The 27,911-nt window shown below is 42.4% G+C and overlaps 1 protein-coding gene across 1 annotated transcript; it reads left to right on the top strand.

Annotated features, from left to right (window-relative positions):
• The first annotated feature begins 1,389 nt into the window (after positions 1–1,389).
• Positions 1,390–27,244, top strand: otogl (otogelin-like). The gene is made up of 58 exons (XM_073472455.1): positions 1,390–1,462; positions 1,847–1,889; positions 2,243–2,288; positions 2,548–2,626; positions 2,736–2,828; positions 4,139–4,293; positions 5,059–5,180; positions 5,723–5,928; positions 6,493–6,617; positions 6,905–7,011; positions 7,120–7,226; positions 7,381–7,506; positions 7,587–7,695; positions 7,780–7,826; positions 7,913–8,058; positions 8,168–8,294; positions 8,416–8,593; positions 8,666–8,790; positions 9,116–9,325; positions 9,971–10,139; positions 10,273–10,347; positions 10,578–10,621; positions 10,845–11,010; positions 11,519–11,626; positions 11,832–11,970; positions 12,745–12,879; positions 13,026–13,172; positions 13,280–13,399; positions 13,620–13,736; positions 16,074–16,230; positions 16,418–16,444; positions 16,571–16,750; positions 16,833–17,111; positions 17,213–17,330; positions 17,418–17,497; positions 17,636–18,519; positions 18,916–19,093; positions 19,179–19,321; positions 19,403–19,426; positions 19,548–19,640; positions 19,732–19,921; positions 20,230–20,447; positions 20,840–20,981; positions 21,076–21,261; positions 21,412–21,624; positions 21,876–21,980; positions 22,098–22,205; positions 22,355–22,456; positions 22,550–22,654; positions 23,343–23,383; positions 23,491–23,554; positions 23,751–23,929; positions 24,076–24,180; positions 24,254–24,373; positions 24,573–24,618; positions 26,051–26,122; positions 26,833–26,912; positions 27,038–27,244. Exons 1-58 carry the CDS (start codon positions 1,390–1,392, stop codon positions 27,236–27,238), a joined length of 7,884 nt encoding a protein of 2,627 aa, XP_073328556.1. The 3' UTR covers positions 27,239–27,244.
• Positions 27,245–27,911: the final 667 nt, after the last annotated feature.

Raw genomic sequence — 27,911 nt, 5'->3', positions numbered from 1 at the left:
CATATGTACATATAACAGCTACATGGTGCTGACACAATGAATGTAACACCTGCACAATATGATACATGTCATTTTGTTATTCAATATACTGTATAATATGGTAATACACCCATCAGCAATCAGCATTTCCTGTTTCTATATTATACAATTATTTGATTGTCACAGCTGAGTAGTAACTTCAAAGTACTAAAGCACAGAAAAATGATTTCTGTTGAGGCACCAAGCTTCAGGTATGCCCTGTTTTTTTTTTATTTAATGCTAATTGTATTTTTTAAATGAAATAATCCATGTATTATTTTCTCCTCTTACCAACTTGAACTGACAATTTACCTCAACAGTCACTATAAGGTTAAGTTATGTCTGAGCATAAAGGTGTCTGGGAGTGCACATAATTGAAGTATAAGAATATTTATGTTAAAACTGGTTAAAACCAGCAAAATATCTGTTAAGTAATGTTGATTATTACATGTGAAGTCACATTATTTTAAGCTAAATGCTCAAAGGTGAACATGAGCTAAAGCTAGCTAAACCAATTAGCTTTACGTTTTAGTATCGGTAGCAGTTACGTGTTTTTGGAAAAACAAATACTCCCGTTAGAGGTCACTAGTCCTCTGTAGCAGCGGTGTAACTTAACGTTAATCAATACAGATATTTATCACACAAATTTGATGGAATAATTTTTTGCAAAGTTTACTTTAATTAACCTGACACGCCAGCTCAGCTAAATCAGCTAACGTTAGCATCGACGCTACACAGATATGGTGAGTGGGCTCTAAAGTGACCTACTAGCCAAGCATTAAGGCTTTATTTTCTAAGATAGCTAGGTTTAATTACAGTAAGTTATGATATTAGCTTACTGTTCTGCTGTCAGTAATCTTAGGTTAATGTCATTTCTGGTCGTTGCCCTCCAAAAAACGTTGAGTGGTTTCTGCCAAACTTATCTCAAGTGCACTTGTCGCCTGGAGTTCAGTTCCCTGTCCTCTGTTTAGCTCAATGGAAATGCCGTTTTCCTCCGCTGGTGTCCACGTCTAAAGTGTCCCACCCAGGTCATTTGTCAGCCAGATATTTTAAGGGTAACTTAAGAGGTGAAAACCTCCGTGATGGAGCCACAGACCTGCGGGATCACACACACACACACGGACCACAGAGGCGAGTAGCTTGGCTGTGGATGTTGGAGTGACAGAGAGAGAGAGCAGCGCTGGTTTACCTGCCCACACAGGTGTAGGCTACTCGTCATCTGCTCAGGGGGGGCTGTCTCGCCCACCAGGTAGGTTTTACAGGTACGACCGAGCATCGTCCCGGTGCCACCAGACATCCTGAACCCTTTCCTCCCGGGACCACTGAGATGCACCGTTAACGTTTCGGCCGGACTTCCTTTCGGACTCTGAGATGAACTTAAAGTGGACAGTGAAACGATTTCTTCTTATGTCGTTTTCAATCTCCCACTTGCTGTTACTAGAGGGTGAGTCTGACACTGTTGCTTCTCCACAGAGTTACAAATGTCTTGTGATAAAGTCATTAGCATCATATAAGTCAGGGACATTAATGTGTCTGCCACAGCTAGAGGGGGATTCAAGTTCAGAGCGTTTTTTGAATCTTATTGAAGTAACCCATCTTTCTGTTTATGTGAGGTAATTTGCTTTTATGAATATCATAAGCATGTAAGCCTATTGTATAAATGTTCATCCTTACTGACCCTTAATAGTGTTGTGTCCTAACATGGCATCTAACTGCTCAATCATTACAAAAGACACAGATGTTGATAACTAAAATGTTTCTGACTCTGAATCTACATCTAAAATGTACCACAACTAAATGTTTAATGTATTTTTGTGTTTGTGTTTAGGAGCTCAGAGCCGACTTACAGTGGCAGAAGGAAGACTACAGAGGTGAGTCAAAGGAGGAAGTTAAATAAATGAATAATATAAATTGTCTGTCATAACTGGCGAGGCCAAAATATAAGCAATATTTTGTAAACGAAAAAATAATCCCAATGATATTTCACTATTAATTGTCATACATCTGTATAGGCTTATTACACTGATGCCTGCGCTGGCACTTTCTATTTCTGTCACTAGAGTGTGTGCCGGAGACAGCGTATGAGTGTGTGCGTTCGTGCACTCGTGTGTGTAAGGGTTCAGTAAAGACTAGTTTGGAGTCTGAATTCAAGTGGTGTAAAGTGCACTTAAGTCTCCCCTCTGACTGTTTCTTCCCACTAATGTGCATGTTTGTGTGTGTGCAGAAGGGCTAATGCACTTCGGAGGAAACGGGATCTCCTCGGGGAGGAGGTTGGTACACTACACCTAAGAGAACCAGCGGAGGTCAGGGCACCCACATGCGCACAACACGCTAACCGACACAAAGCTGTCTTTGTAAAGAATGAGACACACTCAGTAACACATACACCTTCTCCCACTCAATCTGACGCAACTTTTAACTTATAGCAGCGGTTACACGAATGGTACAGCACAGTGTCACTGAGCTGTTGAAGCTTGAAGATTATTTAAGGAACTACTCTAAGTGTTTATTGTTTTCTCGTTTTCCAAGACATACAGACCCCTGCTGTCGGAGGGTACTCTGTCACGCAGCATTTTACATAACTACACAGCCAGAGATGCCTCTTCAGGTAAACACGCTACTTATGAGGTGACCCTAAATGCATTTAGAGAACTTAAACCTTTCATTGCCCCTATAGACCGGGCAAGTCAACTTGAGTTTGTTCCGATCTTTCCCAGAATATTGCGGCTGCCTCAATGGTGGCTGGTGTCAGGAGGGCGGTGTGTGTGACTGTGCTCAGTTCCAGGCACTGGGAGACCGCTGCCAGATCAGTGAGTAATATACCGACACACACCTACACGTCTGGTGTCAAGCTCAGATTCCTCAGAATCTCATTCACATGGCGAACTTGTTGTTGGCGGGACAAGCATCATTCCCTGTCTGCAACAGACTAGTTCGTGACCATGTTATAAAGGAATGAGTGTGCGTATGAGATTGTTTCATATCAGAGTCTCCAATCATTCAACAAAGGTTAATTACAGTTCCTGCATACACTCCAGTATTAATTATAAGATTTCCCCTGGATCTCTCTCGATCGCTCTGTTTTTAATACAAACCCACCATCGTTGAATAAACTCACCCACCCACCCACTCGTGCACGGATGCATACACACACACACAGAGAGAGAGAGAGACTTCACCCCCTACAGCAGCAGATATAAAGTCACTTGCACTAAGGTAATAGGGTTAGAGCTGAGTGATGGAGTTTCTGGTTTCTATATTCTGAACAGACTCCTTATACAGTATATCAGGAGATCTGAGGTCACAATTATTGTAAAGACATTTTTTCATTTCAACAGACTAATTTAGTGTTGACACACATGTTGGAAACAGTATAGTTTCCTGAGGGACCTGTTGTATCTGAAGTGAGGCTTTCTAAAATGGAAAATTCTGAAATAGAATATTTGCAAAAAGTTTAAAAATGTGCATCTTTATCAAAATCACCATGAAAGTGGGTCATAACAAGATGTCTCCAAAAAAAATCATAAAAGATAAATTGAAGATAAATTATCAAGCTTCCCAGCTGCAATACAGATTTTTTAAGATCAGGCAAACAGAGCTGATTCTGCAGAACACATGTTCTGAAAGTAATCAATAATTTGAAACTTGGGTATTTATACAAGAGCGCTTCCTAAAAGTTGTGGGGCTGCGTAAAATATAAATAAAATAGAATGTGATCATTTTCAGGGAATCAGGGTTTAGTTGCTATTAATTAATGTAAAGTATTATTCACCAATTGTACTGTTTCAGATTTCCTTTTGCATGACGAGCCACTCACTGATAAAATTAGAAAATGTGACTCACTGTCACCAGCTGAGAGTCTTAGGCAGCATCTTGGCAAAGTGCAGCTGTGGGGAATTCCTGAAACAAAGGGCTTTTTTAGAAATTTAGGTATTAATTTTCCACTGATAGGTTCAACGAAATAAAAGATGATGAAAGACATAAAGATGATAAAACAGATAGGATGCATGACTAGAAAAGTGTCAATTTCTGCTGAAATTAATTTGTGTCACCACATGAAACTAATCCACTTCATCATTACAAGAATCTTGTGTGAGTGAATTGCCAATTTTCCTCTCAGTACCGAACCAGGGCCAGGATAGAGATGGCATCTGCAGGTCATGGGGTCAACACCACTACGAAACATTTGATGGAATCTATTTCTACTTCCCTGGAACCTGTTCTTACGTTCTGGCCCAGGACTGCCACTCAGCTACACCACAGTACACGGTGTGGGTAAGAGCATTCAGAGTCTCAAATTAAATATTCAATCAGCATTTAACCTGTATGTACGCAAGTTAGTTCAGTTAGTTACTTCATTTAAAGAATAAGTCTGGTCATAATTATATGTCTTTTATGGCCTACAAATCCCATGACAAGACCAAAGCTAACAATAAATCTGTCCTGTTAACAAGAATTGACTGTTTAACAAAAGCCTGATATAGCGTCTTACTTATTAGTGTTCCAGAAACCTTTGAAAACTGTTAATAAGCCACACCATTATGTTTCTTGCCACAGAAATGTTTCTTCAATACCATGAATGGGTGAAGTGGTTTGTTTCAAGTCCCCCAAAAAATGCACTACATGTACATGTCCTCCCTTTTGAGTAATGTTTGCTCATAACTACCTTGTCAAACTGCCAAGAGCCACTGATGGGGAAGTAATAAATTGTTGATTGTGGTCTTCTCATGCCATATGTTGAAATAACAAAATTATAAGATATCACCAGCCTCACAAATAATGCTAACTTCCTACTTCCTAAAGTGTCTCTGACTGTCTGTCCCTTTCAACTGTTGTCATACATTGTTTCATAATCAAAATGTAAATTGAGTTGTTGCAGCACTTCAGAGAGCATATCACAAAAAACATTTGTGGCAGACAAGTGGCTGTGTTCCTAGAATGCTAGCTTAGGTTACAGATCGTGGCTAGTCCTTCTTAATACATTTCTATGCTTTCCCCCTATTTGAGACTTTAAAAAAAAAAAAATCCTTGTTTTCATAGGTCCACAACAGCAGAGTGTGTGATGGGAGTGTATATTCATGCCCAAGAGCTCTCAGTCTGTTCTTCCCAAATGAAGAGGAGATCCACATCTCTGGATATCAGGTCCACCAAGGAGGCCGCAGGTGTGTGTGTGTGTTTGTTTTGTTGTGTGCAAAGATGTAGAAAGCAATAAAAAAGAGATCAACTTTGAGTCTTCAATAAAGACATTTTGCTACATAACTGTAAGAACAACTGAAAAGGGAAAAACAACTCGGGTAAATCAAAAATCAAATCAATTTTATTTATATAGCCCAAAATCACAATCACATTGCCTCAGTGGGCTTTACAAGCTGTACAGTGAAGGACATCCTCTGTCCATAGACCCTCGATTCGAGTGAGGAAAAACTTGCCATACTGAGAAAAAAAAAACCTTTTAACAGGAAAAAAAAGATGGAAGAAACCTCAGGAAGAGCCACAGAGGAGGGTTCCCTCTCCCAGAACCGACATACATGCAATAAATGTCGCATGAACAGAACAGAACAACTAAATCACATTTTACAAATTGCATTGACAGAATATCTGATACAGTTACTCACCACCCCTAGTGCAAAGTCACAATAGAGAATTATTAGCATGATTTTCAAAGAGCTCACTTACTCTGTCACCTTCTTCACGCGCCTGTCAGGTTAAGTCTTCCTCAGACTATCGCCGGTGTGTTTATTGAGCGGCTGGCCGATTACTTGCTGGTGAAGAGTGTGTTTGGCTTCTCTTTGGCCTGGGATGGAGGCTCGGGCGTCTACCTGAAGATGAGCGAGGAGCACCAGGGTGCCCCCTGTGGCCTGTGTGGGAACTTCAACCACCTTGCTGGCGATGACCTCACCACCACCCGTGGTAAGACCGGCCCGACCGGCCCCTCATCCTCTTATCCCTTCTCTCAGCACCCACTCACCTCAATTATTGTTATTATACACTCAACACTGATTCTGACCAATTATATTTGCGGTGGGAGCTGGAACGAGCAGAGTGGATGGATAGGGGAGAACTGATAGTTTGGGGTTTGAATAGCTGTAAGGAGCAAGTCCTTCTTCAGATGACCAGTAATATGAACTGCAGCTTCCTACTTGTTTGAGCAGAGAGTTGTCCTGTAGAGTGAAGATGAGCCCAGAGAAAGAGCAAACAAGTGGAAAGGCTCTGGCTATTACGCTGCCAAGGACACGGGCGTGTACACACACAGTTTAAATCATACTTCCTCTTCATGCTCAATTTTATTTTTTATCAGACTTCTATTTCATGTTAATGTAAATGTGTTTGATGACAATGTAGAAATGGAAATGGTTGTGTAGCTGTACAGTACCTTCCCCCCCGTGTAGTCTGCATTTATTATCTGTATCTTTTAGCCTGTGTGATAGGTTTACATACTGTACATCCTGCATATGTGTTGGCTGTGTGTTTTAGGCATTCGGACAGATGAGCCTGCACTGTTTGCTAACAGCTGGGCAGTGGACCTGCCGCATGAAAGAGCCTGTCCCTCAGTAGATCTCGACTTCAATGGGCCCTGTCATTCTGAGTCAGACATGGATGTGAGAACCACAGAAACATTTCATCTGTTCAGTATTAATTTTGGCATATACTAGGGCCTAATGTTGACAGTGTAATGCACACAAAGGATGCAAATGTAATAAGACAAATTAGGCTCACCACAGTATACTTGGTAGAAAAAATTAAATAAGCAAAGTTAGCTTTTTCATTGTTAAATCCTCCTTTCGTCCTTGTGTGTTGACTGCAGCAGTGTTTTTCTTTGTCTCTCTGTTATTCTATTGTGTGCATTGTATTCATACCACTCTGCATTAAATGTCAATCTGTGCAGGATGCCATAGAGAAATGCAGTGCAATTCTCTTCTTCCCATTTCTGTCCTGTCATGAAAACATTGACCCAAATCCCTTTGTGGCCAGCTGTGTGTCTGACCTCTGTGTGTAAGTCAATTGATTATTGATAAATTTAACTTTTTACCCTCTTTTCTGTGTTTTGTTATGAGTGTAGTTACGAAAGAAAACTTTTTTTTTTTTTCTTTTTTTTTTCAGATCTGATGACGAAGAAACATTTTGTCGAGCCTTGGTTGAGTACACCCGAGCCTGCTCACATGTTGGATATCCAGTAAGAGAGTGGAGAGACAGTTTCCCTTCTTGTAGTAAGTTACCACTGTAGCTCCACATTCTCAGTGAAAACAGCGTTGTTCATTTCATGCACGACATGTCACACTTGTCACAAATGTCAACATTTATTCCATGCTCGTGTTCTGTAATCTGCCATTGTGTGAAACTCAGATGTGGTTTTTTTTGTAGATGATGGCTGTGAGGACAGTTTTGTCTATCGAGACTGTATCAGTTGCTGTCCACCCACCTGTACATTTGAGAAAGAGTGTCTGGGAACCAACCTACATTGTCTGGATGGCTGCTACTGTCCTGATGGTATTAAATTATCTTCATAATTTCTGTTGAATAATGTTTAGTTGATTGACATCTAAACTTTCTAATCCTCTTTCCCACAGGGCTTATCCTGCAAAATGGAACATGTATCGCTGTTTCTCAGTGTCCATGTGTTTACCATGGTACATCCTACGTACAAGGACATGTGCTTCAACAAGGATGTAGTGTTTGGTGAGGGTGGACATATAATCATTTGTGAGCATGTACTGTAGCTTTGTCAATGTGCTGTTGACCTACTGTGTGTTCTTTTTTTAGCGTGTGCATGGGAGGAGTGTGGAACTGCACTGAGAACAACTGCACAGGTGAGGTCACGCTTTCAGAACAGTTCATTACTCAAGGGGGGAACTGTGAACTCAGTATTATTCCTGTACCTCTTCTGTCTCCTTAGCGGAGTGTTCAGTGATAGGTGACGTCTTCGTGACGACATTTGATGGCAGGATGTTCCTCCAACCGGGGGCATGTCAGTATGTCCTGGCCAAGAGCCGCAGCAGCAGCAGATTCACCGTCACACTGCAGTACACCACCTGTGCAGAGGTAGCATCCACGATTACTTGAATACAGCTGTACAGACACTTAACCAACCCTGCAGTATTCTTTCTACGTAGATGTAACTGGCCCTTGTGTATGATCTGTGTGTCTGCAGCAACAGGTGTGTATTCAGTCAGTTACAGTGGTGTTAGATGAAGATGTGAGTCGTCAGATCACTTTGACCAGAGAGGGGGAGGTGATAATTGGTGTCAACCCAGCACCTGTCCTGCCCTATGTTGATGGTAGGATTCACAAAAGCTCTTTGATACACCACAGGTTTATATTTTGTATCAAATGCGGACAGATCACACTGGAAAAAATCCTATTTGTGCTGTAATATAAACTTTCTTTCTGGGTACGTAGATGCAGTGGAGGTGCGGAGGCTGACCTCTGTGTTTACAATGCTGAAGGCAGGGTTTGGTCTGAGGCTGCATTATGACGGTCGAGGGGGGCGGGTCTACCTGCAGCTGGACAGCCAGTGGCGTGGACGGACTCTGGGCCTTTGTGGAACCTTCAATGGAAACCTACGAGATGACTTCCTGTGAGCAATGACCTCCTACTAATAGATCAATGTTGAGAATGTCACTTTACCTGACTACGTTTGTGTGTGTAGGTCTCCAGCGGGTATGATAGAAGGCACTCCTCAGCTTCACGCCAATGCTTGGAAGGTTTCATCTGCTTGTGTCGCTCCAGTCAACCTGCCCATCGTAGACCCATGTGAGATGAACCAGAACAATGGTAATAATGCCTTCATCTTTGTCTGTATTATTTTGGGTGTGCTTGTTATTTTAAGCATATTTTAGTATTAGGAAAACGGAAGGGCTGGCCTGAAATCAAGCTACCAAGTGCCTCTCATAAGGAGGATAAACTTCATGGGCTTAAATGTCCATGTAGCTCTGCAGACTGCACTGCACATCCTAGGTATTAATTCGTGGATGGCACTGTGAGTTATACAGGTTTTAGTTGCAGGGTATCACAGTTTGCTCAGACTAGAATTTTGAATGTGTTTAACAGGGTTGTGTGTGTGTGTGTGTGTGTGTGTGTGTGTGTGTGTGTGTTCTAGTATTCTATGCATCGCAGTGTGAAGTGCTTGTGGGGAGTGTGTTTGCTCCGTGTCATGGCTACATCAGTCCAAACGTCTACCAGCAGCAGTGCCGCTACCAGGCCTGTCGTTGTGGGAGCAGCTGTTTGTGCACAGCACTGGCTCACTACGCTTACCTCTGCTCCAAACACGGAGTCAACATTGATTTCAGATCACAAGTCTCTGAATGTGGTGAGTGTTTGGCTTCTGGGTCACTTTTGTACATACAGTGTTTAAATACTCAAATGTATGACTTTAATCTATCATCAGATAGATTAAATATGTTTAATTGGTCATGAGAACAATAATCTCAGCAGGATCACTGAAGCACACTCGCCAGTAAAGTTAGGCTGGACTAATCTTACTGTTAAATGACAAGGACTGATCTGAATGTTCTCTCTAGAGAAGCATAACACAATGTTTGCCTTTGTTCTCCTGATTGAAGCACAGTCTGCCGCGTTGATCAATAATGGATACTCCTTGATCTGACATTTTCAGCTTAAATCAGTTGTTACTGTTGTCAAGACGCCATCTATGCATGCTTGCATAGCACTGCTGATCTCTGATAAACATAAATAAAAAGAGGAAACAACCTTTTGTTTCGATAATGGGTTGATTATCTCATTATCTCAAGACAATAAAGCTTGTTTTCTCAAGGTAAGGAAATGATTCAAGTGTGATCTCAAGATACCAAAGCTTGTTTTCCTGAGATAACAAAATAATTCCCTCGCGTTGTTGAGATAACAGCATTAAGAAAAAATAATTGTAACTGTTTTCGGCTTTTGTTGAATATCTTTAGGCGTGCAGTGTATAAATTGTTTGTGTGTATGTACACAGGAGTGGTGTGTCTTGGAGGAATGCTGTACAGCTCTTGTGCATCGTCTTGTGGGCGGTCCTGCCGTGGTCTGTCTAGCACGGAGACGTGTAACCCTGACGACTGTGCCGAGGGGTGTGGCTGTCCAGACGGCAGTTACTATGACGATGTGCGCCAGCGCTGTGTGCAACTGTAAGACTTCACCGCCTCATATATCATCGTAATGATGGCCATCAATTGCAATTTGGCAGAAGCACACACGCACACACAGAGAGCATCGTCATTAGTTAACGTAATTTAAATAATGTCACGAGTTTCTCCTTAGGTCTCAGTGTCACTGTTACTCCATGGGTGGTGTGTCACAGCCAGGGGAAGTGACCTTCAGCGCCTCTGGCCCTTGGTGAGTCACAGCTGGCCTTGACCTGCACTGAGAAGTGAAAACTCACTTTTTTAACTGCACACAGTGTGGCATCCGCACACACAGTGCCTGATACATTTGAGAAAGCAATTAAAGCTTGAGTGATTGTCAAATGAGACGTAGAGCACTTAAACTAACCTTGTGTTTGATAACATTACTCTCTTTCCCAAACACTCACCCCTTTTTCTCTCCCTTCCTGTCTCCTCCATCAGCCTGTGCAGAAATGGGAAGATGGAGTGTGTGCCAGAGGAAAAAGGTAACCTCTCTGCACTCCCCCCTCCCTTCAGTTCCTGCTCGCGTTCGTTCCAACAACAAAGTGCCGTTTCAGGCTGTGTCCCTCTTGCTGAAATCAAGAGCCTTATGTCTGTGGTTGTAGCTTGTTTCCCATGACTTGCTGTTGCGGCTGATTTTTAAGGCGACTGAGGCATTGATTTTCTTGAGTGTGTGTGTGTATGTGTGTGTGTGCATGTACAATGTAGAGCCAGACAGTATCGAGGTCGGGGAGTGTCCAGAGGGGAAAGTGTATCACAGCTGCACCGAGCAGAGAGGAGGCGTGGCCTGTGCACAGACCTGCCGTAATCTGATGTTGAACCTCACCTGCCCTCCAACCACACCATGCATCCCTGGCTGTGTCTGCCCTCCAGGGTAAAATTAGCTCAGCCTTACATAACCTTCAGCCTTCCAATGTTGTTTGGTACTTTTGGCTTTAAAACACCTTAAAAGTCAATTTTCCAGTTCACTCGGCTAAACGTACTATTTGAGCGATTTCCTAGCTTCCAGGGAATCAGTTCTCTCTGTTCATTTCAGTATGGTATAAAAATGTACTTGCAGATTTTGTGAAGAATGCTTGAAATCAGTGCTTCATTAGAGCTTCTTGTCTCTGCCTGGAAGCTTGAGTGTTAGTCAGTAATTATTTGTAATGAGTGGGTTGTAATTAGTTGGTAAAAACACAGGTTTAGAGTTTTTATATGTGTATTTACTCATGGAAGACAGATTTTCTCTAATGCCTTAAACCTAAAATTCCCAAGTGAATCCACCTTCCACAATTCAGGTTACATATACCTTTTACTCACAGAATTGAGGAATTGACTAACTACACTATGAGTCTGAAGTCAGGTGTTGGCCTGTTCTGAGTCATGTTTTATCTTTGAAGGCTGGTGCTGCACAATGGGGAGTGTTACTATCCAGAGAACTGCCCCTGTGCCTGGCTGGGCCTTGAATACTTGCCTGGAGAAACTGTGGAAACATCATGTTACAAATGGTATAAGCCTTTGTTGGTACAGTATTTTCCCATAGACAGAGATCTAGGATGAGCATTTTCCATGTAGGACTACAACACATTTCTAACAGGCTGTATCAGATCAGATAAGATTGTATTAAATTAGTAGAATAATGAGTTTCTTATTTGCCCCACATCTGTTTTCTCTTTACTGTTCTCATGTGCATCCATCTGTCCATCTCCTCAGTGTGTGTCACCGTGGCTATTTTAACTGCAGCTACTCACCATGTCCAGCTGTGTGCACTGTCTACAGCGACAGACACTACCACACCTTCGATGGCCTTGAGTATGACTACCACTCTGACTGTCAGGTCTACCTGCTAAAAGTGAGTAGACTGTGTGTGTGAGAGGATCTATGTAGGTACTGTCGGGTGTGCACATAAAAGTGGAAAATGATAATGGACTTATGTACTCAGTTTTGGAACTGAAATGCTAATCAGACTGTGTCAGAGACGTGTGCGAGAGATGGAGGAGCAAAGGAGGAGCATCCTCCACATTTCCTGGCCAAGACTGATTTTGATCTGGGAAAGAAGATCCAAGCTCATTTCTAATCTTGGAAGAGTGAGTGGTTTTTAATTAGAGCAGATTAAGGTGTGTATTTGTGTGTGTTTGTGTGTGTGTGCTGGTGGGTTTGCACCGTGGTAATGCTAGCAGACGTTGTGCAAAGCTGTAGCAACACAAAGAGACCAGTGTTCACTTCAAACCCCAGGGCTCCTGCGCTCCCAGGGATATAGAATTAGAATTAGCAGAACAGACATTCCAAGTCAGACACAGCAGACTGCCGGCCACCGTACAGACCTGAAAAGAATGGGGAAGCAGGTCAGAGATGTGTTTTAATAGCCTAGAGTTGCTTCCTCTTCTTGTCACCTCTCATGTAACCAGAATGCCCGTTTCCTCATCAGGTAGAAACAAATTCCAAGTTTGAATCTGTTGTGTAGCATTCAAATGTTGCATCTTTCCCTTTGGCTATCGTAAAAGGGAAACTGTAAACAAACAAACAGAAACATTATATTGTTATTTTGGGACAGTGATGGGATGAGAGGAGTGGGCAACGTTTCCCTGCCTCACAAGAGTAATATTTGGTCTTCCCCTCTCACCAGAGTGCAGGAGAAACCGAGGTGTCCATTGTTGCCCAAAACAAGGACTGCTATGAGAGCGGCATTGTGTGCATGAAAATACTGGTCATTCACGTGGGACTTACGAAGATCTACTTCACCGACAACTCCGGCAACCCTGTATGAACTATACACACACAGTCACGCTCTGTCTTTACAGATCAAGCTGTGTACCTGTCTCTTGATGCTTTCAAGAATATAAATGTTAAATATATCAATAAAAGACCAGTGGTTTCTGCAAATCAACTTTGTTTTTCCTTCCTCAGAGCCCATCCACTGTCGTAGGTCGAGGGTCAGAGTTTGAGCTTTGGAAAGCAGGCTACTACACTGTGATCCACTTCTCTAATCAGGACCTGACCATCCTCTGGGACCGCAAGACAACTGTACACATCAGAGCTGGACCTGAGTGGAAGGTCTGGACTGGGAGTTTTTAGTGTTCTCAGATAAACCATTTAATGTATATATGTAGAATCAAAGCAATCAAAAAAGATGACTCTATGTTTGTTTGTTTTTCTTCTAGGGACTTCTCAGTGGGCTATGTGGAAATTTCGACAGTGTGACAGTGAACGATATGACCACCTCCAGCCACATGGAAGTCAATAATGCACAGACCTTTGGAGATAGCTGGGCCCTGGGACAGGTATGAATCAGCTCAGCTCCTCTCTTCCATTAATTCTCCCTTTACCCTCTTTCCTCTGTCTGTCTTTGTCTTTCTCCCACTCCCTCCCTCTTTCACTCCTCTCCAGGTTTCTGTCGCTCCTGTAATTTATGTGTGCTTCTCTCCCTCGAGTCCACTGTGATATTTAAGAGTAATCAGACCCTCGATCACCTTCTCTGTGTGTGTGTTTTGTGTGTTTTAGTGTGAAAGCGAGTATGTAGTCGAGCGACCGTGTGAAGGAGACTTAGGCAGACAGCCGTATGCCAAGAGGGAGTGTGCTCTCCTCTACAGTGATGTCTTTGCACCCTGTCACAACGTGGTGAGTGTCATTGAAGTGACGCACACACCCATACACACAAACCTCCGTACGGAGTGCATGCAGCTGTAGAAAGGTTATCTTGCTTGCACCAGGGGAGTAGGGGTTGGTGAAGGGTTATGGGAACAACTCCTAACTGATCCCAGCAAATACACAGTCCCTCAGAGACAAATACCAATTACCACACCAGATGCAAGGCTACACAAATGCACAGACACACACCGACAGCAAATGTTTTATTACAGTATAGCATTTCTCTATATGGCCAGCAGATGGAGCCAAGTATATACATGCACTGCGGCCATAAACCTAACATAATACTGCGACACCCAGTTCACTCACTTGACTTATTTAATTATGTGCAAAAAACACTTTCAGTAAAGATGAACACAATTGACATGTGATAATTATTCCTTGCAAATGGGTGTTTTTTATATAATTCGATTTTTTAGTGGTGCTAGTACTTCCCTTCTAATTTAGTGCTGCGATGACACATTGTTGAGAAGTAAGAGTAAGTGAATCTGGTTGATTCTTCATATTTAGTTTTTGTAACCTAGCTCAGAGACCAAATACTGCTGATTTGACATCGAGAGTGACTAAAATGCAAGACTTCCAGTCAACCCAGATGTTGTGTTTCTTAACCTTTTCCTTTGATATATTCTTATTGTGCCCTTTTTTTTATCGGACTAAAATAGTTTCATGAGGTACAAAACAAAGTGCAAATGGCATACTGTATATATGTGTGTTATCTGGCACTGTAACTTTGTGTATTTTTGTATGGTGATACGTTTGTTTATAGATTAGTGAGGAAAATGTGGCCATCAGTTTTCATTCAGAGAGGAAACCGTTATATTAAAGACAGCTCAGCATATTTGATATCTTGCAATCTTGGATGGTGTCCACGTGGTTTAATAGTTGCTTTAGATAAAAGCTTTAGCAGAAAAGATGTGATGTAATTTAATATCAAAGAAAGTTTCTCACAGAAAAAACAGATTCAGAGAGTAGAAGTGGCTCTGAAGTTTAAATCTAAAAGGTCATGGTTACACATTCAGAGTTTTTCCTCTTGCATTCAGACAAGAAAACTAAGTACCACATTCACACCAGCTTTTAAGATTTTTTGTCGAAACACAAGTAAGGGAAGTAAGAATTAATAACACCAGCAAAGTTAGCCAAACATCCATATTTTAGTGACTTTACTGACATTTTCTCCATATCCTAATTGGAGAGAAAAGCACCCATCCGAGGAGCACTGCAAAGACACAGTCAGTTAGCTTGTTTTTTTTGTATTATCTGCAATATGGGACCACTTTAAATGCCAATGCCTTTGCTGTAGGGACACATACAAGGGTCATACATACATAGGGACAAGGGAGACTCCATTCATATTGTGACAGCGAAAGCGTGTACTATATACAGTCAAAAATGTACACATTGTGTACCAGGTACTTCTTTTTTTTTTTAGCAATTGACAAATGCTAATATACAAAGTGATATGCTTAGAGGATTTGTATTGACAATATGATAGGATTAAAGAAATAGTATGTAACAGTCCTCCATTAACATTTCTAAAACTACTAGATGTATTTATACTTTTTTTGATATATTTTTTCTTGAGTTGTGTATTTTGTCCCAAAAGTTTGCAACAATTTTCAAACCCAGATAAATCCATAATTTTATCCAAGGGTGCGTTTCATTTGGTCACCTATCAATGACTTCATATCTCCTTTACACCCTCTATTACACAGGAAAAAGCAGATGATACAACAAAGGGTGAGGGGGGAAGTTGTTTTACTAATTAGCTATAATTAACACAGATTTTAGATTGTTAGATTGTTCAAAACCATTATAAATATCTGCATTACTCCAAAGTACCTTTTCAGTAACATGACTGTATCTAATCACTGCTGCTGCAAATCTCTGCCTGATCAATATTTGTCCTTCTCACATCTAAAATGATCAATGATCAACATCTTTTAAGTTTTGCGGGGATAAAGTGTGCTGATTGTGTGCATTACAGTAGTCAGTGTCAAAAACTCAGATGCCCAGTTCACCCCGCCATTGGACAGACCAACTCATTGCTGATTCATTTTGTCTGTCTGTCATAGAGCTAATCTGATCCCCTCTGCACCAGAGGTTGACCCACATTGCTTTGTCCTGATGTCTCATCACTCCTTCCCTGTCTGAATTATTGAAAACTACTCACCCTCTAAACAAGACCTCCCCTAGTTTCCCCCAGTGAGATTTGGCCTAGTTCATTTTATGAATGTTTGTGCCTCTGTGTGTATATATGTACAGAATATGTGTGTTTGACCACCTATACATCCTGTGTGTGCCCTCCAGGTGGATGTGGCCTGGTTCTATAGGAACTGTCTGACAGACACTTGCAATTGTAACCGTGGGGGAGACTGTGAGTGTCTCTGTACGTCCATCGCTGCATATGCACACAAATGCTGTCAACAGGGGGTCACAATACACTGGAGATCACCCTCTGTCTGTCGTGAGTACACACACACACACACACACACACACATACACACACATGCTCATAACACATTGGTCTACTCTGTGTTGATCATCAACGGTGACTCCTGCTTACCTCTTTGCATCAGCCAATATTAAACTGTTTTTCATCTCAGTTGCATATTATCTCAGTGCCTTATAACTTCTGAACCTATCTCTTTCAGCCTATGATTGTGAATACTATAATCAAGGTATGTATGACTGTGAGTAAATCGTTCTCAGAGAGCTATTTTGTTGATTGTCATTTCCAAACCTTACTCACCACGATTCCCCGCTAGCTTGTCACCATCTTCATTTCCTCTCTTTCTACCCCACAGAGCTAGGTGATGGCCCATTTTCCTTGGTGAGTGCTGTTTCTAATGACATCATGTTTGGAGTAAATCGCACCAGCAGCTCAGTGTTTCCTCTGGTGAGAGAGAGACCAGGGCAGTTGCCTGCCCCAGGCCTCATGTTCAACTTCATGATCACAGCCGGCTTGCAGAAGGACAGAACATCACGTGAGCATCCACATTCACACAATTACACATGACAACTCTTTGTATTTTTGGTACATTAACCCTCATTTGCTCATTTTTCCAGGTGTCCCTGTGGTGTCACTGGAGTCTGCAGAGAGACCAAATTATTTCCTTGTCGTGTCAGGGCGCAGCCATCTGCAGATGGAGCGCTGGAGTCGAAGGGCGGAGTTTAGTCGCAGGGCGACCTTTATCCAGCACCAGGGGCTTTTTCTGCCAGGTCACACCTCATTCGAGCTTGTCGGCCAACCTGGAATCTTTCTGACACTGACACGCACTGCTGCACAAGCTCAGAGATACGACACCTCCGAGGGCTTCAAAGGCAGCAGCAGCTTCACACTGGAGGGTCAGGAACGCATGCATGTACCCAAAACACACACACACACACACATCCATTTACATACACACAAAATGAACTAATCAGGTGTTTTTTCTCTCCTCTGGCAGAGAGCAGTTTTGTGATACCTTACCGTATGATGTGTGAGTGGCGCTACCAGGCCTGTGCGAGCCCTTGTGTCCGCACGTGCAGTGACCCAGATGCCACACGCTGCCAGTTTCTGCCTCCGTAAGAGGCCTGGCTAATTAAAAGCATTTATTTTACAAAATAATCTATGTTTAGCTCAGGCGCTGAAGTGGTTTGTGTATGTTGCAGTGTGGAGGGCTGCTTCCCACGTTGTCCCAAGAACATGGTCCTTGATGAAGTCACCAGAAGATGTGTCTACACAGAGGACTGTGAGTGCAATAGAGTGTTTCATCTTTAAAATTCCACTCAAAAATATTGCTATTGTTTTCCTCATGCACTGTATGTATATTTTATTTAAGAGTTGTTTTTACAAAATATGCACTTTTGATATTAATAATTTCCACTAGGTGTGTCCCTTCCCCCAACTCCGACGCCGTTTGCATATGTGACGCGGTCCAACAGAACAACCACAGCACCACCACCAACAACAACCACGACTACTACTTCCACCACAACAAGGCCCACAACCACAACCACCACTGCTACCACAACCACTACGACCACAACTACAACCACCACCAGAGCAACGACTACCTCCTCCACGACTGCCAGGCCCACAACAACCACTACCACTCCCACTACTCCCAGTACAACAACAACAGCCACTGAGCGCGTCACCACTCCATCTACAAGTGCCCCTCCCACCACCACTATTGTTTCTACCACTCTTGCTCCAACAACCCAGCCAGAGACAACCACTCTCAGCACATCTGAAATGACCCCGACTCAAACTACGGTAACCACAGGGGTCACTGCAACGGTCACCACGACAACACCCTCCATTATATCTACTGAAGCTACTACAGTCCCCTCGACTTCCTCTCCTCCATCACCTACTACTCTCGCTTTCACTACCTCGGCCACCCCTCCGACCACCACCACTGTTACCACACCATCTCCAGTAACTTCCACCCCACCTCCTCCAACCTCCCCCTCCACACAGCCACCACCCACCACAGCCGTCACAACTTCCCCCACTTCTGTTCCTGAAACCACCATCGAACCTACAACCACCCCTCAACCTACACCAGCGGATACAACCATCAGCATAGATACTACCACCCCAACAGACGCCTCAACAGTTGTGACAACAACAGCACCGTCTCCTACAACCATCGTGCCAACTACTGAGCCCGTAACCACCAAAATAATCACCAGCCCCGACACTTCACCTATAACAGAGGAGCCATCAACCACACTTCCTTTCCTCTTGCCCACTTCTCCCTGTACGGTAAGTGTCACTGTTGTAGTTCAAAACGCAGCCACACTGCTCATAAACATGCACACAAACACCTTGAAGATAAATGTGTGTGTTTTGAAATTGATAAATTGGGACAATTATACTAGGTGTACTATGTAACTGATTATATACATGAGTGGTTTCAAGTGTCTATAGACCTTCTTCACTGCAAACATTGTGACCTGTTATAGTAGGAAAAGCACAGGTGAAGCAGAAATATTGTTAAAAATGACTTAGTAAAACTTTAAATCATCAATATGCAATTATTGCTGTTCGTATGAGTCCATAATCAATCTGTATCTGTATATACAGGTAGGCAGTAAGTAATAAAGAGTCGATATGGAGACTAGAATATAAACGTGCATATCAAAATGTTTGTCTCCCCAGCCTCCGTACTCCTACCGTATCGATGAGTGTGCTGAGCTGATCTGTTTTAATGGAGAGCTGCTGCTTCACAACTCCTCTCTACACTGTCGCTACAACACCACCCAGCCCCAGTGCAGTCTGCTGGGCATGCCCATCCTCATCAACACAGACCCCTGCTGTCCACAGTGGCAGTGCCCCTGTAAGTTCACATGTTAATGATTAAAATCCATTGTTTGCTGCTGTGATCTCAGTTTGATTTTATTGATGCAATTTGCTGTTTCCAGGTCGCTGCACTGTGATGTCAGACCTGCGTGTTATCACCTTTGATGGCAACAACGTGGCCTTGTATGATAATGGCTCCTACATCCTGGTTAGCCTGCCCAGAGAGACTATAATTGGCACCGTGGAGAAATGTCCAACCAGCCAGGTACAAACAAATAATGGAAAATTAATTCTATTACATGACATTTAAACAATTTTTTTCTGATCTGTATTGTTTTCTTTGTAGAGCGTAAACTCCATAAGACGAACAGTAAGTACAGACTTTTTCTTATTGTTCACTACATTTATGTTTGCATCATAATCGAAAGCTGTTATTTATTCAGTAAATATTATCTTGTATCATTATATTTTCTAATTTCACTCCCCTACAGAGTCCAACAGGTGGAACATCTGGTTTGTGTTTTAAGAAGCTGAACATTACTACCTCCTCCTACAGAATCATTATCAACAGACTGGATCGCAAGGTGAATCTCTGCCTAATTTACTGCCAAGAGTTCAACTTATCCCACGCAAATAACGCGGTTCTTGTGTGCCTCTGTGTCCATCTGTCTCCAGGTGACAGTAAACTACAGACCTGTTCGACTTCCGTTCTCCCGTCACTCTCTTTATGTGGAAGACACAGGCAGCATGTACTTGATCCACACACCTGGTGGGGTCAGCATACAATGGTATCACAGCACAGGCATCATGGTGCTGCAGTACATCACAACTTACAATTCATCTGTGCCCACTCGAGGCCTGTGCGGTGAGTCCACACACACACACACACACGCACACACACACACATACACACACCAGCGTTGACTGCATCAGCACCAGCCTCATTTATCTAAGTGCCAGCTATCAGCACCTAAAGGCTTAGTGTCTAAACAGCAGCATCACTTTGACTCTTCTCATTATGGGATATGACAATTTGAGATGTCGAGAGCCATTTGGTTTAATTAGGTGGTTTCACACACACACAATATCTTACTCCACATTTGCTCACTGTCAATGCAGAAATATAACTCACACACACATGTACACCAAACATCTGTCTGCCCATTATGTCAGGTTGTTGTGATGGAAATCCAGAGGATGACCTGAAGCTGCCCAATGGCACAGTGGTCAGGGAGTTGGGAGACATGATGCTCTTCCTACAGGCTTGGAGAGTCCACACCACAGATGAAACCGAACACATGCGCAGGGTTGGAGACAACTGCACCACCGGGGACTGCTCCACCTGTCTGTCCATGCTCCGTCAGAGAGCCTTCACACCATGCCACAGCAAGGTAGCTCGATCGTGAAGCATGTGTTTAGTTACTTTGCCATGACTTTAGTTCTGAAAAGAGATGTTGATTAATTTGTGATCATGATGAAGAGGTAATGAATACACAACAATTTTGACAATTAATTTGTCATTTGAGTCATTTATCTGATAAATATGTCAAAAATTCTCTGGCTCCAGCCTCTGAGATGTGAGGATTTGGGGTTTATCGCTATTGTCTGTCCTTGTGAACAGAATCTTCTTGGGATTTGAACTGCTGGTCGAATTAAACAAGCAATTCATGACACTGTAGGAAATTATAAACTATTTAATGTGTGAACCGATCCGATAAATCAATGAAGACAATATTCATTAGTTGAAGCCCTACATGACTCTGGCCTGGTTGTGTGTTTGCAGGTCACACCGGAGCAGTTCTGTGACATAATTTGGGCGGGGGACCTGCACTACAAGGATCACCAATGTGATTTTATGGCGGCGTACGTGGCAGTCTGCTACACACATCAAGTCTGCATCAGCTGGAGACGACACAACTTCTGCCGTAAGGAGACAAAGAAATTACACACACACACGCAGATGCAATCATTCGTGTTTCTCATCTGCTCATGCATTGCTAAACGCCTGTCATCCTTTAGCATTGCGGTGTCCCCCTGGTAAGGAGTATCAGCCATGTGTGAGCACCTGCACCAGTCGCACCTGTCTAAACAGAGAGTACTACGAGGAGACCACCTGCTCCTTCATCAGAGAGGAGTGTGTGTGCCGCAGTGGAACCATCCTGCACCGCGCTGACTCCCCTTACTGTGTAACTGAGGATCGCTGTGGTGAGTGACAGAGTAATTACATGTCATTGTGATGAAAACTGCACTGTCAGACAGTCTGATTAAGTTGTGGCCTGTGCTTTATATCACTCCTAGACTCACATACCTCATAGCCGAATCATTAGCGTATTTACTTGACTCTGATGTATCCAGTGTGCACAGATAATGAGGGTAACCCCAGGGCCCCGGGCGAGGTGTGGAATGGCTCTGTTCGTAGCTGCTGTCTGTACAAGTGTATGGAGAATGGCTCTGTGGTGGCTGTTGAGCCAGACTGCAACTCTGTCCCTACGCCGCTGTGTGAGAGGGAGGGAGAGTATGTGCTAGACGTGGTGGAAGAGGGAGCCTGCTGCCCAAAAAAGATCTGTGGTGAGTTTAGAAATTAAGTCCTACTTAGCCAAACAAAACATCTGATGCAAACACAATCATCTAGAGATTGTATTCCAGAGATGATTCTTTAATCTTTTCTCTTCATTCTGCCAAGTCTCACCATTTATTGTAGCTAAGCAGTATCCACAAAATCCTTTAAATTTCAGAAATCAAACTCATATCATAAGAAGTGAATATAATAAAATACATTTTTCCTCCACTTCTTTTTTTTCTCCTTCACTACTTGTTAGAGTGCAACATGACCATCTGTGACAGCGAAGCTCCACCTTGTGAAAATGGGAACAGGCTCGTGATTGGTTACAGCGCTCTATCCTGCTGCCCAGAGTACAGATGTGGTGCGAACAAACTTTTATTTCTCCTCACTTTAGTTTTTAGATCCTTGTAACCTCTTTTTTTATCTGGCCTAAACTTATACTTTTACTAACTGCATTGCTGTGACTGGTCTTTCTCAGAGTGTGACCCCATGGCATGCCCTCCTGTGTCTGCCCCCAGCTGCAGGGAAGATCAGTTCCTAGTGGAGGTCAGGGGGGAAAAAACCTGCTGCTACTCTTACCTATGTGGTAAGTTTTTAATAGTTCATACATCAGGCGAAAAACTGAATTCGGAAGTCTTTGGTGTGTGGTTGGCCGTCTGCTACATCTCCACCTTTGACACCTCCATCAATTACAGCAAAAAACTGAATGTGTTATTTGTGTTTCTGTGTGAGCAGTGTGTGAGTCATGCATTGAACCCATTCCAACATGTTCACATGGAGAAATTCTGGCAGTGGATCTTAACAACACCAACAGCTGCTGTCCTCAGTACTATTGTGGTAAGTTTGTGTGTGTGAGAGATATTGTGTATATGTGTGTTTTTGTATCTGTGTCTTTAAAGCGATTTTTATACTTTCTCTAATGTGTTGCAGTGTGTGATGTCAACCTGTGCCCTGAATCATCTGTGAGCTGTGCACCTGGTCTCACTTTGGTTCAAACTACTGTCCCTGGGCTTTGCTGCCCACAGCACCACTGCGGTACACACTCAAACTGTTTTTATATTATTTTATTTGCACACACAAAATACTACATAAAATCCAGATAATAAAAATAATGAGATTTGTGTCAGAAGAGGACAAGAAGCCACAAAGTTATACATTTGACCTCCCCTCTCTTAAGGAGAAAAAAACTTTAATTACAGCAAAAAATAAATCACAAATAGAAGCACACAAAATGAGCTAAAAAAAAATCTGTAAACAATCTTATAAAAACAAAGAAATACATGAAAAATAAGGAGAAAACAAGTAAATAAAAAAATATATAAATCATTAATTAAATGTGTTGACAATTTCCCTGTAAACCATGAAATCTGAGGGAGCAAGATGATCAACCTGTCTAGCAGTATGAATACATTTGGGAATTAAATTTGAAGAAAATACTAAATGATTATGGTAGAGAAAAAGTGCAAGGTCATGCTGTATATTTATATATAAACACACATAGCTGATGAATATTTATGTCATATACTCAAATAATGATCGGTTTTCTTAACAGGGGGACAGAGGCCTCGTTGAAAAATATTCACATACATTCAACCGCACACACAAATGCATACACCTGCAGTATATCCTATTTGTTTCTGGTATGTGCTGAGTTAATGATGTTATGCCTGTCACGTACTCGGATTAACTTCATCTTCAACAAGTTTCTCCCTTTTCCTCCCAGAATGCCAATGTGAGGACAGCTCTCTCCCCGTCTGTCAGGTGGTAAGTCAGCAAAAAGCTGCATCACAAGTCACTGTCTAATCAGGTTTTTGCTCCAAGGAAGAAAAAGTGAGCAGATTCAGTTAAGTCAGCACTCTGTTTTCTCTCAGGGGGAGGTGCTGGTCGAGGTTCCAGACAGCAGCACCAACTGTGGCTGTCCTCAGCATACATGCCGTAGGTGTAATGAAAGCATGACAGCTCACAGACACACACCTGATGCTAGTGTGACAATAGACGTGCTGTAGACATTGTTTAATCCATTGTTTCATACTACTCCACTGCCAGGCTCCCTGCCACCTTCATATTTACCGTGAAATCATTTTATCCGTCAATTACAGTATGGTTATTTGTCCTATGTTTATATGTCTAGAGAAGGCAGAGGTTTGTCTTTTCCAAGGGGTAACAGTGCTGGGCCCAGGCCAGTCTCTTGTTCAGTACCTTGAAGGAGAGCTGTGTTACACAGTCCACTGCATGCATCATAGAGATCCAGACTCTGGATTCTACGCTATGGAAATTTCCTCAGTCAATTGCTCCCAGAAATGTGGATCAGTATGTATCAAAAACATTAAACACTTTTTGATTGATTACAGTTATTGTAAGAAGCATTTTTTTTTCTGATTTTATCTGTTCAGCTTAGCTTTTACACCCTGCCTCATCCACTAATCTTCACTTCTGCATTTGCCTCATCTTTTTAGCACCAGGTGTACTCACCTTCCACAGACCCTCAGGTGTGCTGCGGCTCCTGTAAAAATGTCTCCTGTACTTTCACCAATGAAAATGGAACAGCAGAGCTTTTTGCTGTAAGACCAATGACTTTCACACGTTCTCAATGCTCTGCTTTTTGCGCAGTACTGATTCTGACTGTGTGTGCAGGCAGGGAGTTCCTGGGTGGAGAACTGTACACGTTATGACTGTTTGGAAACAACAGTGGGAGCTGTGATACTTGGCTCTGGGGTGGTTTGCCCGCCCTTCAATGACACAGAGTGTGTTCAGGTCAGGAGCTCTAACTGTACTACAATATATATATATATAAATTTAAGGTTAAACCATTTGTTGTTTACATTCAAATGCCCAATGATTACAGTAAATCATTTTATCTGCAGAGGTAATACTATATATTAATATGTTTGTTTGGACGCTTTGAAATTATTTGAACGGTGTTTCCGATTAACTTTGTTTTTTCTTCCTGCAGAGTGGCGGTGTAGTTCAGAGCTATGTGGACGGTTGCTGCAAGACATGTGAGTCTCGAGATTTATTGGTGTTTCGGGTAATGCTTTGAGCTGCCAATTGGTGGGGTGAGCGCCTTGTTGCCTGGCAGTGGATGGGCTTATTGGCTGAATGGTTGGGGGTGTGGCCTGTTGTAGAGGGTGGAGATAAAGCCTGTGGTTGGCCTATCACTACATTTCCCACAATCACTGGCTTTCTCAGTTAGGCTTGTGTACTATTAACATTTAAATCTACTGGTTCCTGCCTCTGTAATAATAAAAATGTAATTTAAGTTGTGAAGTCCAAACTTCTCAATTTCAACATTGTTATTTTATTTAGAACATTTTACATATAAAAAAAATAATAAAAGCGTGAAACAGTGGCTGAGGCGTCATTATGGATCCAACTGTGTTTCTTACCCCAACCCTAACCAATCTCACTCCCCATTCCTAAACCTAATCAACCCAAACAACAAAGACAACCAATCAAAGGCAGAGGGTGCTGGGTCTGATCAAGAAAAGCAGTGGGATCCATAATAATGCTTGGCTGAGTGACTAATGCAATCAAAAAATGTTAAACTAACGTGAACCAAGACAATGAAAAAGCCCAGTTATCATATTTGTAATTATTATTACAAATGAGGAGCTTTTTGACCTTGATAAAGTTGCTAATGCCCCACTTAAAATGTATTGCCCATGAAGGGCTTGTAACCTGGCTCTCTGTCCTTCTCTGTCTCTTAAAGTTCCTCTCTCATCTAGATTCACTCTCGGGTACGAAATTTGACACAGTTTTATTTAACATGAGTTGGTTCTCGGGAGTACTGACATACTGTAATTCAGTTGGTACCCCAAAAAAATATTCTGCAGAATTGAGTTTGGTTGGTACCCAACCCTACTGTTGACATATTGAGGAGACAGCACAGCTCAGGCAGAAGAAATCTTTATGAAAAAAAACTCAACAAAAAATAGTCAACACATGACTACCTGAACTTGTGGTTTCCAGATGATGACTTGTGAGCTGTTTTACGTGTCCACTTTACAAAATAAGAAAAGATATTTTCATGTTGAGTGCCTTTAATAAACATGCAGTGGTGACATATTGTCTCTCTGGGGATTCGGCATTGCAGCCTCGCCCGCTTGCCTGCTTCAGCAGTGGCCTTGCAGTTTGGCCAATCAGGGTGTTCCACGGTGAGCATTCTACCAATGAGGATGCGAGAAGTTTCGGGGCTTTGGAGTTTGTCGGCCCTGCTGAGCTTTTCTTTGTAGTTCGTCAAATGGCTGAGGTCCTTGGCTGGCTGCCCGGTGTGACCCAAAAAAGAAGTGAAATCCATGTGCATGCCAGCTGCACTGATTCCATCCTCTGTGTGTGACACTGAACAATGCTTTCTCAACCAAACGTTAACCTTGTGTGTGTCCTCCTGACGTTCTTTGAACCGGATGGCTGCGGTCCCGATGATGCGCCCAGGTTCTGGAGTGGGTGTTTTGCCATTTACTGTTAATCCCGTAACTCCCACTGGTAGTACTAACTGTGACACAGGTACCACCACCTTGCACTATTCCCACTTACTGTGATGCTTTGGCATCCTGACACACAGTGACTCATTCACTTGACAGCTTTGTGTGAATGTGTGGGAGTCTATTTTTGTGTATGTGTGTCTTGTCTTGTCATTTTCTTCCATCAATGGTTAATCCCCAACACAGTATAACATGAACAGCATCTAACCTTGCATAAATCTCCAGCGTGAGACCATTATTCAGACAGTATGCAGTGTTATGTTTGATATGTTGAATATTTCAACAAATCAAAGTGTTAACACCAGTTTTACACACTCATCCATTAACAAAAAGCTGGAGATCATCTACTCTTTTCATACATTCCAACCCTGCAACAAATCTTTTTGACCAGCTGTGATTGGCTTAAAAGTAAGGTTAAGTTTAGGTCAGTAGCCAATAGGAGAGCCGGATCTCTGCTGTGAGAACGGTGCCCCCCGTCACCCAACTGTCAATCAATGCAAACTCCTACTGCTGGGCAACAAAGAGCCCTGCTCAATAGGCCTTTCAGAGTTGTGTGAGTGGCAGGTCTCCTGGTAAAATGATCAAAGAGTGTGTCTATGTGTGAGTACATATTTACCAGTGTATGTGTGTTTGTGCATTTCTCTGTGTATGTTTGAACGTCATGTTTCTGCTGTTAAATGGTATTTTGTGTTAGTGTGTATGCACCTTACGTCTGTGTGAACATGTGTGTAGGTAAAGAGGACGGTAAGACATGCAAACGCGTGGCCATTAGGACTACCATTCGAAAAGACGACTGCAGGAGCAATGCGCCGGTGAGAGAGAAGAAACGCTAACATAAAATGAGGAGGCTGAAACTAAATCCTAAACATTATTTTAAAAAACTACAGTTATGCCTTGTGCCTTCTCCTGTCATCATCCTGTCCCCCTCCTCTTACAGGTAACGGTCTATTCTTGTGATGGGAAGTGTCCGTCTGCAACCATATTTAACTTCAACATCAACAGTCACGCCCGGTTCTGTAAATGCTGCCGAGAGAGTGGACTACAAACCCGCTCCGTCACACTCTACTGCTCTCGCAACGCCACCGTCGTGGAGTACAACTTCCAGGAGCCTGTGGACTGTACCTGCCAGTGGAACTAAAACCAGGCAGAAAATTTAATAAGAGCATAACAAATGACGAGAATGTATAAATAGAGGGATAAATAATGGCGGGGCTCTAACAGTTTTACAGTACTGATGAAAACATGAAAACCAGCCATGTTTTGTTTTGTTTGTCACATTGATAGCTTTACAACACTGACCCTGAGTCGTAGTTGTAACTAGAATATACTGAAAATAACTGATGTAAGTGGGAAGTAGTTTTGTCTACACATTAGTCTTTATTGTCTTGCTGTGCCAACCCAGTCATCTTTCTAGAGCTTTCAAGTGATAGTATGACGCCATTAGCCTCCTATCTACTGTATATTAACAATTAATATCATGTTGACACAGCAGCCGTTGCATATTTTATACATCCACTGTTGGATTCAAACACTGTATATGCATTTTGGTTTCTTAGGAGATGAATTTAGCCTCTGTACAAATGAAAGTGTTATGTGCTGCTTTGTTTTGTTAGAACAGTTTAATGAGTTTCTAAAATGTGATCTTTGCCCTCTTTGTAGTTAATTTTGAAGTAAAGTAGGTGAATAAAAGATTTAACAGTGTTTTTGTCTGAATTATTACAAGACTGACCTCATGACCTGTGATGTGTCTGCTCATTCTCAAACCGTTACTGCCTACACATACTCATCCTGATTCAGCTTTCGCAGTGCTG

Source organism: Pagrus major, chromosome 8, assembly GCF_040436345.1.
Source record: "Pagrus major chromosome 8, Pma_NU_1.0".
Lineage (NCBI taxonomy): Eukaryota > Metazoa > Chordata > Actinopteri > Spariformes > Sparidae > Pagrus > Pagrus major.
Note: the sequence above shows the minus strand (reverse complement) of the source record. Positions and strands in the feature narration are given on the sequence as shown.

What these genes read in the sequence shown, in the direction of transcription:
- otogl (XM_073472455.1), top strand. Translation starts at nt 1,390, where the DNA reads ATGAACTTAAAGTGGACAGTGAAACGATTTCTTCTTATGTCGTTTTCA. An exon ending in TTGCACCCTGTCACAACGTG is followed by an intron (nt 13,737 to 16,073) that starts GTGAGTGTCATT and finishes TGTGCCCTCCAG; the next exon opens with GTGGATGTGGCCTGGTTCTA. An exon ending in CTGCTACTCTTACCTATGTG is followed by an intron (nt 22,206 to 22,354) that starts GTAAGTTTTTAA and finishes CTGTGTGAGCAG; the next exon opens with TGTGTGAGTCATGCATTGAA.